Source organism: Gobius niger, assembly GCF_951799975.1.
Source record: "Gobius niger genome assembly, chromosome: 14".
NCBI lineage: Eukaryota > Metazoa > Chordata > Actinopteri > Gobiiformes > Gobiidae > Gobius > Gobius niger.
In genome coordinates, this window is record NC_136865.1 from 7899811 (window position 1) to 7913902 (window position 14092).

At 43.2% G+C, this 14092-nt stretch overlaps 1 protein-coding gene across 2 annotated transcripts in view; it reads right to left on the minus strand.

The window, feature by feature from the left end:
- LOC306974123 (retinoic acid receptor beta-like) overlaps positions 1-14092 on the minus strand; it is a 300752-nt gene that overhangs the window by 24237 nt on the left and 262423 nt on the right. For both annotated transcript variants that reach the window (XM_079571267.1, XM_079571268.1), the window contains one exon: positions 9622-9782. In XM_079571267.1, coding sequence (XP_079427393.1) covers positions 9622-9782 — 161 coding nt within the window. The remainder of the gene's footprint in view (positions 1-9621; positions 9783-14092) is intronic.

The window sequence follows — 14092 nt, forward strand, 5'->3', positions numbered from 1 at the left end:
CACTAAGAGATTGAATTTATATTCCAAAAACAGGCCTCCTTTGTCAAAACAATCTGGTACAAGCAATATAGTGTGATTGTGACTGTGCGGTAAGACTGTGTCCTAAGTTTGACATGTGTAACCCATCCCATTGTTGAGATGGGTCAGATTTGGCCCCCGCTCCAGCAGTCTCGCGCTACAAGCAAATGATGTGACTGTATAAGATGGTGAGCCAAGTTTGACACTTGTAACCCATTCCATTGTTGAGACTGCCCAACACACTGGTGCGATGCTATTGTGTGATCAGACTGTGCACCAAGTTCCACTTGTGTATCCCATTCCTTTGTTGACATGGGGTGCAGAATAAAGGTTCTGATGAAGAAAATGTTGTGCGGTGTTCAGGGAGATGGCGGCTATAGATACAGACGGCTTCGCCGAGGGGGGAAAAGAGAATCCTTTTAGGCATTTTCGGGCGGAATATGAACTTATTTATCACACATAAATAAAGTCAAGTCTAAATCGGGTCCATATGGATATTTTTTCACAGCAGATTGTTCAGTGGAAGTGAAAAAAGGCAGTCGTAGCTAGTGCTAGCTAGCGTTAGCACTAGCATGATTTATGGGCAGTTGAACCACGTGCTCCTCTCCATGTCTTTGTATCTTTATTTAGTAGAAAACTATGTTCATATTCAGCATTTGTTAAAGTTTTGAATAGTTAGAGAAAGTTTAGATTTTTCTCCAAATTGTTTTCCCTCTAAACTGCTTTCAAATATGACCATAATATATGAGCGATTCCTGAGATGCCGTCTGTATCTATGTGTCAGGAACAGAGCACTATGCCCGATACTTCTTCTTGAGATTTACATCTAGACCGTCGTCCTAGTAGCTCATGAGGGAGCAGCATCTCTACTCTAAGCTCCTCTGTTAGATTCTGAAAAGGACTGCACGATTTCAAGATATATTTCAATCAAAAACGCAATGTTTGGGTGATTCGTTTAGGTGATTTGTCCTTTGCAAACAATGCAATACTTTAGTTTAGTTTTATATATATACACACAGTATAACATGCAGTGAAGTTTTCTTTTGTACTTCTCACAACAATTGTGTTATCTTCTAAAACGTCCTCAACCCAATCAACCCAGTCCTGTCGACAATCTCCACTGAAATGATAACAAATCATCACTCATCCTCGGTGTAACTGATATTTCTCGGATAACGTGTAGTCACCATTTCACCTCGACAAGTCTAGTGGAATATGCAAGTTTGTGTTGTATTGTCAGCCTGCTCCTAATAATGCCCTCCCCTGTCTCCCACATGTCAAGCCTCTATATAGTAAATAAGCTGTATACGGCCGCGGCGGTGCCAGGAGTGTGCTGTTGTGGCCCAGCCTGAGATAATGAGGCGGCCATGACGGCAGGGACGCTCCCAGACACAGAGGCGCGCTGACAGGTAACGCAGGGGAGAATACTGTGGCATTAATATCGATATAGCAGGCTATACGGAAGATTATACAGTAGGTGGGGTGCAGCAAGCGAGAACGTGACAAGATGTGTGGAAAGGGGTGAGAGGGAAAAGTATCCAAGGCTTTATGGAAGAGGAGGAGCTGGTCTCGGACATATAGAAGTATGGGTTAAACATGGGCGACTTGTTATACTGATTTAAAAGACATTTCTGTGTGTGTCACTTGACAGTTGACAGACACGCAGTTGCTTTTTGAAGATGCTGCTTCAAGACACGTTTCATATCACAATACAATACTTTTATCAATAGCAGATGGGCTAAACTGTCTCTCAGGCATCATATGAATTCATCTGCATCAGCACCTACATAAATCAAAACCAGGTGCATTTTCCTTTTCCAACACCAGAATCCAATATGTCCTCAATAAAACCGCGCCCGCTCTTCCATCCATCTAAATCTGGCCCAGAGTTATTTTTATGTTCTCCAACTGCCCATTTAGGAGGCCCTTCCACCGCCTCCAGCTGCTCCCGGCTAGCAGTTAGCATCTCCGCGGCTATGAGGCACTGTCAGACCAAAACAATAGCACGGGGGGCTTTAAATATCATGGGGGTTAAGTGCGACGAGCGCGGGACCCGGCTTAAATCACCCACAACTGGAAGACGTCGACCCCGATGATCCTTTTGATGCGCATTCTATTGATCTACGGTGGGGGGGTGATAAAATGCTAGCGCAATACGTCGCCTAGCGGTGGCAGCTCATATTAAAGCAACTCATCTTGTTCTTCCCTCTGGCGGAACAGGAGAGCCAGCGCGGGGGAAACAATTTCTTCCTTCTTCTTCTTCTTCCTAGTCGCTGTCTCGCAATTTCAGTGCGTTACACAGGTCCCGTAATGCAATAAAGGGGGAACAAGGAAGTTGCCGGGGAATCCTAATTCGATTACTGTACATTTATCCGGACAAATGGAACGAGTTGTGGCATGAGAAAATAAGCAGGTGAGGCGGGCAGACAGGGGACGGCATAAGCGTAGGCCTGCAGGAACCTGTAGCTAAACGCTTACAGTAGGCTATGAATGTAAATTGACGTTGACAATCTGAAGGAAATAGTGTGCGGTGTTAAAGGAACGGGCCGCCATGTTTACATACTGAGATATGTTCTTGCCCGAGCTTAGACGAGTTGATTCATACCTGTCTGGTCTTTGTGCGTGCCCTCAGTCACGCAAAACGACCAAAGATGTTGTTAGCATTTGGCTTTCCCAACAGTTCAACTCTGTGTGGAAAGCAATATTTGATGCCCTGTAACTGCCCCAACGCTAGCTTTTTTCTTTTTTTTTTAGTGGTTGCTAATTCTAACTTTGTAATGCTAAACTTTTTTCTTTTTTCCTTTTTTTCTTTTACAGTTCATTCAAAGAAGCACCACCGGTGTAACGTGTGAGTTTTTGTGCGAGTGTGTGAATGAATGAGTCCTCTTTTTGTTTTTGTTGTTTTGTTTTTCGTTTGTTTTGGTTTTTTTTTTTTGTTTCGTCTTGTTTGTGTGTCTAGTCTTTTGTGTTATTTGTCTAAATTGTTTGTCTTGTCAATGTCCCTTGTCTTATATGTAATAGAGAAAAAAGTATGTATGTAAATTGAAGGGGAGTGTACATTTTGGTTTTCTTTCCCCTCGCCCTATTGTACAGGGGACATTGTTTACTATTGGCTATTACTTGGATGGAAGACCAGTTGTCTGTTTGCCCTGCCATTGTGCTATTTTTTTTAATTGCATAATAAAAACTCCAAGCGGTGGTGAAGCTGGAAGCTACCACGCTCTTCCACGGGTACGCACAAAGACTAGACAGGTATGTACCAACTCGTCTAAGCTCAGGTAAGAACATATCACAGTATGTAAAAAACGGTGGCCTGTTCCTTTAAGGGAAAGTCTCAGGAACAGTGTCTTGGCGAGAATCTGTGATTCAAAGAAATGTTGCAGGGGACCTCATGAAAAGGCGTTTTAAATGGACCCTCCTGCATTATTTGAACGCTGATATCCACATGCACACGTCTCTACCCCTTAGCCTCGTCCCCCATGATGTGTTTTTCAGTGCCGGCGCCTTGTTTTCATCCCTCATCACTGTCAGCGTTTCTCCTCATTGTGCGGACCCGTAAGCCCCTTCATGTACACTCCATCTGAACCCGCAAATCGCCGCGCACTCGGATTGGAATATTTCAGGCTATAATTGGAGCTTTAACCTAATCTCAGAGCGCGGGATCTCCTCTTGTGTTTTCCGACCGTTCCCGAATAATGAGGAATTTCTCACAGACGAGCATAATTACCAGTGATCCAGATTAAGCCACGCCGACAAACGGGAGGAAGGGGGGGGAGTAAAAAAAAATATCATAGCAGCACGTGCAATATTCTGCTTATTATTGTTATTATGATGGGCCTATTTTCAGAGGCGCTCGATTTGGTTTGAATAAAGGCTGTTTATTCGGTGGGATGAGGGAAGCGTCTCGGGAGAGGGGTGGAGTGGAGAGGGCTCAGACTGATTAGGTGCCTTTGTGCGGGGATTGAAAAGAGCATGTGCCGGGAGAGAGATGAGCTTACTGTACGTTGTAACAGAAGCTAACGCACGTACAGCACTGAGCTAACGGCTGCGCGGCTAGCACTTGTGTCTACTGTACTTAAGACGCCGGCGGCAAAAAAATATTCAACCTGCGCTGTGGGGTCAGGAAAAGAGTGACATAAGCAATTTTTTTGTCCCAGTCAGACTTGTCTGCAGTGGGTCATAATCAAGAAGGAATTAGCACGTTCATTTCTATTGAACATTCTGACCTAGTGGGGTCTGGGGTCCTCTCCCAGGGGTCCTCTCCCAGGGGTCCTCTCCCAGGTAAATTTGCAATATTTTGTCCAAAAAGCGGCTCAGGCTAAAACTGAAACGATCAGACAAAACAAAACAACGTTCTCTGTTTTGAAAGATTTTTAATTTCTACAGTTCTTACATTTGCTCTATTCTAGGGATGCACCGATACCACTTTTTCTAAAACCGATACGAGTACGAGTACTTGGATTTAAGTACTCGCCGATACCGAATACCGATACGAGTACAAGGCATTTTCTTCAACATTCTTACTTTTTTCACAGCAGATTGGTTTGTAATTAGTTAATTTACTCATGTACATTTCCTTAAGTAAAGTAGGCGACACATTTAAGAGCAGTTATATTAGAATTGTGCTGATGCCATTTATTTATTTATTTTTATTGTCATTTAATATAATTTTTAATTTTTATTGCACTGTCCATCGTAGACAGAAAAGCCCATGTCCAAAAGCTCCCCAATGCCTGTGCTTTATTCATTTATGTATTTTTATTTAACAATAGTATTGAGATGTTACTTAAATGGTCTCTTTTCGTCTTTACTTCAGCTCTGTGTATATTTTCTCAGGTGTTTGAAGCAACTTAGCGAGAAGCTACAGCGTTTTCATTGTTCTGCTACAGCTGATTTTCGCTCAATATGGACATGCTGTATCTCTTTAATTTGGGTTTTCTGAGGACTTTTTAGTCGCTGGGTTAGTTTTTCAGAAGAATAAACCCCTGGGCATAAAACGGCGTCAGAATGGCCAAAACTGCTAGACGCGAGTTAGCAACGTTAACCTGTATGTTGTAAACACTGCAGACGCTGCAGCACGAACAACATGAAGCTCTGGTTAAATCCAGCACAGACTCTGGTTTAGAGAGCGCAGTCTGTAATAAAGTCAGCTCTATGTGGAATATTGTATTTACACTAAAGAATTCTCCAGTTTGTTGCTGTTTTCTCTCCTCAGCTGAGAGGTGCGCCTCATAGGTGGACACACGTCAAATGGTATCGGTTTCTGCTATCGGGACCTCATGAATGAGTACGAGTACGAGTACAAGCATGTGGTATCGGCCCGATACCCGAAACTGGTATCGGTATCGGTGCATCCCTACTCTATTCTTTTAATTACCAATGATTCTCTCTCTTTTGGTCTTTACCCGAATCTAAAAGCTTCTCGACTGGAGCTTACAGCATATAGGCCTTATGTCAAAGCTACAAAATGTAGCTACAAAAAGCCTTTTAATGGCTTTTTTTTGTTACTCTTTTGTTGCGTTTTTGTCACTTGTTCATCGCATTTTTGTCACCCTTTTGCATGATGTCACTTTTTCATCGCAATGTCATTTTTTCATTGCAGTTTTGTCACTTTGTCATCGATTTTTTTTGTCCCTTTTTGTCGCTGTTTTGACACTTTTCAAAGCCAAACTGGAGAATATGTTGTCGGTTTCAGGTGGGGGTTAAGAGGTTAAGCATCTCTACCTACACTCCACTATCACAATACAACTTTTATACAAAACATTTTTGATAAACTTAATTTTCAACGTCTTTGTGTGCAGTAGTATTTGCGGGGGAAAAAAATCATCTTGGGGGGCAGAGGATATTTGCTGTCGGGCTTGATTTATCCCCTGAGCTTTACGTTGCTTACCCCTCCTCAGTTACACCACCCCTAATCCCTGACAGCAAATGTCTGATTCTTGCTCAACATTATCAGTGGCTCCTTTGCGGATTACCTCAGTGAAAACGGTACATCTGACAGTTTAGACTATATATACGTATCAGGAGACTGTACATCCTGCAGAAGTCCCGCAGCAGAGGTGTCAATCACTGCCTTCTCCCCGGGCTGTAATGTATACTTAACTTATCTACAGCGCGGTAAAACTCTGGCCACGCGTCAATCAAGCCCTGTAGTTATTACCAAGTCATGAGAGGAGCGCGGAGCAAAGAGGACACCTGTCAAATATGCACTAAAAATGGATGTGTTGGAACCTTGAAAGGGGTACAGAGTTGGAGGGCCACTAGGTGCAATAAAAAAAAGGATATTATGCAAATTATTTAGAGCTTATAAAACCAAGCTACAATTATGTTTCGTTATCAAAGGCATGGGTAGCATTGCACTTCATTCATGCAGTTTGAGTAATCCTGTTTACTTAGGTTAGTATAGGCATTTTATTGATAGAACCCTCGTTCCACATAACTTCAAACTTCCGACATGCATACAGTACATACTAGCCTGGCCAGCCAGACTGCCTGCTTTTCCTACTCTTTACAAAGATGTGAAGTCTGAGATCAGGCATGACTCCTTCGAAAAGCATATTAACCAAGACAAGCGGCATGCTGGGTGCTTTGTAAACAAGGAAGTTAGGGCTTTTACGATGGCCTGTAGCGGAGACCAATATGAACAATCTATGTCGTGTCTTGTGGCAAAAAGTTAAAGGAATAGGCCACCGTTTTTACATACCAAGATATGTTCTTACCTCACCTTAGTCGAGTTCATATATCCCCGTCTGGTCTTTGTCCGTGCGCTCTGTCACGCAAACGGAGCACATACGCAGCCTCTCCCACATGTCATATAGCTCCAAAAAAGCTCACGATAGAAGCTACCAAGCTCTTCCACGTGTTCCCTATTTAAATAAAGTTACGTGAAGTGTTTTCATGCGTATAAGTATATTTACACAGAAATGTAACGTGTCGATTTTATAAGCAGTTAAAAAGGGGGACTATATTGTGAGGCGTAATGATACAGGAGCACAACGTCCGCGCAGTAACTCCTAAAGACTTCCCCCGCTCACTTTCGTCAATAGAAGCTGCGTGACTTGTAGAGAGCTGGCAGAGAACAGTTGAAGAAGCGTGGATAACTTGTGAACAATGCCTTTTACGTGCATCGTGCCGGGCTGTGATAACAAGCAGAAAGTATATAGTGTAGTAATGTTTCACAGATTTCCAACTCAACCCGGATGACGACACAGGACTCAGGACCTCGACCATGAGGTAGGAATGCGAGAGCACTTTCCGAAAATACATTTTCTGCTTGTTGTAAAAGGCTCTGTACAAGTCACGCAGCTTCTATTGACGGAAGTGAGCGGGGGAAGTCTTTAGGAGTTACTGCGCGGACGTTGTGCTCCTGTATCATTACGCCTCACTATATAGTACCCCTTTTTATCTGCTTATAAAATCGACATGTTACATTTCTGTGTAAATATACTTCGCATGAAAACACTTCACGTAACTTTATTTAAATAGGGAACACGTGGAAGAGCTTGGTAGCTTCTATCGTGAGCTTTTTTGGAGCTATATGACATGTGGGAGAGGCTGCGTATGTGCTCCGTTTGCGTGACAGAGCGCACGGACAAAGACCAGACGAGTATATATTAACTCGACTAAGGTTAGGTAAGAACATGTCTTGGTATGTAAAAACGGTGGCCTATTCCTTTAAGGATACAAGGAATCATTTGCAACTCGGTTCAGATTTTTTTTGTTCAGGTGACAAAACACCTGTAGCTGTGTTCAGCTTACTGTGTAGCTAGTCACGTGATGTAGGAGATATTTATATTTTTAATGTTGGTTTTGTTCTGATTCAGGAGTGTTTTTATAGGTCAATAAATACTATAAGGGCATGAGATGTACAGATATACACTGTTGTTCTTTGAATCTCTAACTGTTTAAAAGTTTTTCTGTAATTGTTTAGAAGGGGAAAAAAATGCGGTACGTGATTGGATCGATAAAAAAACATTTTGAGATATGATTGGCTGAGCTCCAGACTGTCCTGCTTTTGAAAAGAAACAGAAAGCAGAGGTGTTTGGCTGGCCAGGCTACATACAGTACATACCCAATTACCGTTTTAACCTGTGCTATTCCCACAGCTACCTGCAAAGGGCACTTCAAGCCAATTTGAAACACTCGCCCTCACTCTTATAGTGCATTTTTCCTGCAGAGGGAGCCAAAATAATGTTTTTATTTTTAATTATGTGCGATGTGGAAGTTGTATAAAGTAAAGTTTGGTTCCAAGTCGGAGCTGAATCCCAAACTTGGCAGTCTACAATCAATATTTTTGTAGCTAGTAACTTTAGTAACTTAAATATAGTGCCTGTTTGCCCTGTCCACTGTAAAAGAAGAAAATGTCTCAAACCTTATGTCTCCGCACCCAATTTATACATGGAAAAGATAAAACACTCTATACATCAACTTTCTGACACTTGAGTGACATTGACTTTTGCATTGAGCCGTCACGGCCCCCGCTGGGAACAAAAGCTTATCTGTCAGTATTATAGATACAGAGGTCCAGTCAAGACGGCGCCAAGGTCCCACTAGAATTAGCCTCCCTATCCCCTGCCCCGTGGGCCGTTAGTCGGGGGGACATGGGGCGGCGGGGCGAAGCCTTTCAAAGTGACAGCGCTCATGACACAAAGCCTGCAAATGTTACACTCCAGCGGCTAACTGACAGCTTAAGGCCGGCTTTGATTCCTGAATAAAGATGCGAGTTGGATTAGCCACGTTACTGCTCTTGACGTGTCAGTCTAGCGGCGCGAGAGAAAGCAGACGGTGGTGATGACAGGGATGTACTTGACCAACGAAATCCTGGTGTCTGTATTTTGTTTTTAGATTTTTAGAATGCATCATGAGAGCTCTGTCAGTTGGGCTTTGATTTCAGAGAGCGTATTCCCAGCGGGTGTGGCCTGCTGTGTAGAAAGTCAAACTTTTCCACCTGTCTGGAAACACAAATTCTTCTGATTATCAAACTAAGTGCTGAACAATATATAGACAATGTATCTTTATGATAATATTAGGTGACACATCCATATCTCACGAAGCCCAACAATATAACAAAATCACTTCTATCTGCATAACATAGCCTACCACAAAAACTCATGGGAACTTAGGAAGGGGCAGGAGTATAGTTTTAGTCATGAATTTCCAAATTTTGTTTTGTTCTAGCCCTGCCTTGTTTGCGCTCAACCAGAATATAAAATCGTCTGCTTACGTTTTTTTGGGTTGTGTAAAAAGTTGCCATATTGTGCTAGTCAAATAATGAAATATTTGCAGATTAAAGCTGCTGTACCCGATTTGCCTTCTTTTGTAGCTTATAAGCATAAATAACAAACATACTGCTGATCACGCGTCTAAATAATAAACAAAATCAGAATCGGAAAAGGCTTTACACACGGCCAAAAGATGCATATAGTTAAGTGACGAGAGTAATCAACATGTGCAGAAAGTATTGTGAGAGTGTGAAATGAGTTGGGGCTGTGTTGTCAACAGCTTTAATGAGTCTTCTAACCAGTCACACCATAACTGGATCCTTAAGCCTCTTGTTTGAGTGCCTGGGACCTTTTACAGTGGCATGTTTTTTGCGTTTCTTACCGTGGTGTACTTGCCCAGCTGGCACAGGGAGGGGAAGGTTTCTTGGTGGGCTTTACGGATCTTCTCGATGATGTTCTCCAGCTCCGCGCTCAGCTCGTAGCTCTCCCCCAGCTCCGCTTTGGGACTCTCTTTTTTCTTTTTATTGCGATCGTTTCGAACAGCTACAAAGAAAGAGGGAGTAAAAAAAAAAAAAAAAGAAAGGTACGGGATTAGAATGAGACATGGCGGTTACAGACGGGTGACTTAATCCGACTTCCGAAAGTGAGATGGAAAGAATTGATAAGTTTTTTTTTTCCTCACCCACAAAGCTTGGGTTAGTCTAGCAACTCTGCTGCTGTGCGCATTCATTAATAAACTCTAATGGAGACAATTATAACCTTGTTAGCCTCATTAGCCATACAAGCTACGGTCACAAGTGCTTTTGCTGTACAGAGCTTTACACTTTTACAACAAAGAATGCTTTTGATCCAAGAGCACAGTGCTATGTGCAGTATTAAGGGGAATGAGACTGGAGTCCAGGGTTGCCAGGGTGGCTAAAACCAGTCCGCAGGCTTTGGCCATGCTGTTTTTCATGTATGGCTGGATTTAGATTGAACAAAAAAGCATGATTTCTCAAGACAAAACACCAAATCCAAGACCCTCTGAACATGTCTGTCAATAAGCAAGGAAAAAAGGTGTGGTCCTGCATCAACGGACGAGGGCAGTGGCTCTAAAAACTAGCAAAATATAGTTCAGTGTGTGCATGATTATTACGCAAGTTAGTTTTTTTAAAAATCCATATTGTTATTTATCTCCAAACTCTATAAAACCGAATGGCTGTTGGATTGTATAAAGATAAAGATAAGATGACAGTAACTAGAAGGATGGTCCCACGGCTAGATCAGTTATGGTAATAAAGCTCCACGTTGACTCTTGAGGGTTGAGGAGGGGCACTGGTATGGACAATTTCGAGTTGTAAATGGACTGAAACTCAACTCCCAAACCTATACTGCCAGTTTTCAAGAGATCGCTTCTTTCTATAGATCATTCCCGACTCAGTTTAAGCATTTCAGCTTATGTGTCTTGTTCAACTGTGGCCGGGTTTCCACTTTCCCCACATTGTCGATGTCTCTGAACACAACTTGTACTCCTGGACACTTCGGGTCGGCTGTAGGTATAACTATGCACGCACTATACTTTTGACAGGTTTGGCCACTGACATCTGCTTTGACTCATCTTCAAAGCCACCAATTCTCATCCAATCTGTCAGGAACGTCCAGAATTCCAATGTGCCTGTACTGCTTTGTACCTGTGCAAATGGCAATATATATCGTATATATCTATTCTATTCTAATCTAATCAAAACCAAGTTGGAGGATTTGTCAAATATGTTCTACCCAGACGCGTGAATACTGTGAGGCGAGAGCGTGAGCTACTAGAACACCACTAAACATTAAACTTGGGAGCTTTACATCTCCCACGCACTTGAATAATGTACCCCCAAAGTCGGAGCATGTTCCTAATGAGACAAAGCTTGGTGTTCTTTCATTGCCTTTCGTAAAACAGACCTCATTTTTTGTTCCTCATATCCATCTCCCCCCCACTTCAGTGCATTACTAATACACCCAACCATTTCCATCCTCGCATCTCAGTTATCTAACATGCTGCGGCCCTATGGTTCCATACGAAGATGAAAAACAATGGAACCTTGAGAAGAAGCGCGCCACTCCGTTGGAACGCTAATCTTGATCTACATCGGGCTGTTCTTTATGAGGATCCTTGTTTGAAGTTTCACAGCGGGTGGGGACCGCATACTTGCAATGTAGCTTTATGACTCAACGCAGTTAACCAGGCCAACGTTATATCACAAGGCTGGAGAGCTGTAAATAAAGGAATCACGAGTGTAATATGGACTTGAATATGTTGGCCTACTTTGCAAAGTAGAAGAGAAAGGAGGAAAAGTTTAGTGGAAAATGTTTTAGTGTGACGAACAGCACGCTATAGATTTGGGAGGGAGGTGAAGATGGTAAAAGAGAATGTGGTTTGTGGATGGATGGATGGATGGATGGATGGATGGATGGATGGATGGATGGATGGTTGGATGGATGGATGGTTGGATGGATGGATGGATGGATGGATGGATGGATGGATGGATGGATGGATGGATGGTTGGATGGTTGGATGGATGGATGGATGGATGGATGGTTGGATGGATGGATGGATGGATGGATGGTTGGATGGTTGGATGGTTGGATGGATGGATGGATGGTTGGATGGTTGGATGGATGGATGGATGGATGGATTGATGGATGGATGGATGGATGGATGGATGGTTGGATGGATGGATGGATGGATGGATGGATGGATGGATGGATGGATGGATGGATGGCCACTTCTTCTGGCTTCGATTACGACTTGCGTTCTTCATGCCATTGTTTCAATACACTTCTGCGAGGTCAAAAGTTCCAGTGTTGCGTTCATTTTTCACCAAGATCTCGTATTGATGATGAGAGAGCTTGACCACGGCACAAAGCCTTCTCCAGCGCATCCCAAAGACTCTCAATGGGGTTAAGATCTGGACTCTGTGGCGGCCAATCCACGTGATCCCCCACCAAATGATGACTTTTGTTCACCATGCTGTGTAGCTATTTAGTCTTCTATAAACATATTCTGAAAGGCTTGTATTTAGTCTAGAAGCGTATCTGTTCCCCCAATGTAATTACAATTGCGATGTTCCCCGCTTTACTCTACGTGTGTTTATAATGACAGCTATAGGCCACACTGGCTATAATCACGTATTAACCTTGACTGGACTGTTTCCCCCTATACCAACTCAATATACATACATACAATACTAATGCGGTCTGTGTTGGGATTAACATACCACCCCTCCCCCAGAACACGCACCAACATATAAACAGGATTACAAATAACTCAAAAGCAACTCCCGTTTTCTATGTTGAGAAACATTTCAGTCGCTAAACAGAATCAAATGCGCCTTTTATTTAATTACGAGCGTTTGTTTTCGTGATTACTACGGGCGTTGGTGATTCACGGTGTTGTGGCCTACTGTCACCTCGTAATCACGTCACACGTTCTATGACCTATATGTGCGACCTGTCCCCCCATTACATGACGGCATATACAGGCAGAACTGACAAGGGCACCTTCCGGCTTCCGTCGCGGCGACTTTTGACTCAGACACGCTAAATGAAGTCACTCCGGAGGGATGGTTAATGGGAGGATGTTAACAATGTAAAGCACCGATCGGAGGCGTTAGGCGACACTCTGCTTGATGCTGGAGCTAACATGAGGTCGCTCGCCAGGGCTGTTTCCGAGATAATGAGGGTCCGATGCAAAAGGCTGTTTGGGGCCCCTACAACTCTTATCCTTTAGACTAGCGGTCATGAGACAATTAGCTGGGGGTCAGTAGATTGGTTCAAGAAGTTTTAATGATTGGAATGAGTAAAACCGCTAACTACAACTTAAAATTTGTTCAGATGAATGCGTCATAAAGTTCGGGAACCCCAACCTTAGATGACCAACTGACATCCAATGGCAGTTCCCAACCAATGGACCAGGAAGATGCCAGTATTTTAACTTTTTTTTTTTTTTTAGGAATAATCCAATTTCATTTCCCCCCTAATGTTTGACAGGCAGTGATAGCTCCAAGAGTGAAAGTGCATGTGTTTGTGCGTGGCGGAGAGCGGCAGAGGTGATGTTTAAAAATGCAGAGGAAAGCTGAGCCGGGGCGCTGATCTGGACCTGCGGTGTACAGTTTCACAGGGGGGGGGGGGGTCACAGCCAGTGGCGAAGAGACCAAGACATGAGATGCAAATTATGTAGAGAGCGCTGTTGGATTAACCTCAAAATGCCAATAGCTAACGTACACTGAACAGAAATATGAACGTAGCACTTCCCCATTCATGCGCTGAACTCAAAGGCGTGAAACTATGTACACAAGACCCATTCCTCTCAAATGTTGTTCAGAAATCTGTCTTAATCTGTGTTGGTGACAATCCGTCCTACGTCACAACCCGATTAGACCGCATGACTATTACACAGGTGTGCCTTAGGCTGGCCACAATAAAAGTCCACGGTGAAATGTTTAGTTTGGCCTTTTGAAATGCCCTGAGATACCGTGACGAGACCCTGAGGCCCATTGTTGTGCCACTCATACACTTCATCACCTCATGGAGCAAAGGTCTGTGCACAATTCCTTGAAGCTGGAAACATCCCAGCATTTTTGTCACCCATATAGCATGTTTGCGATGCTCTGGATCGGCGTATATGACAGTATCCAGCAATATCCAGCAACTTCATGTGGCCGCTGGAAAGTAGTGGACCGACATTCCACAGGCAAATGGTAGTTACACCAGATACTGGTTGGTTTTTTGACCTCTTTGACCCCATCAATAAAGCAAAACTGCACATTTCAGAGTACTCTTTTATTGTAGACAGCCTAAGACACACCTGTGCAATATACATGCAT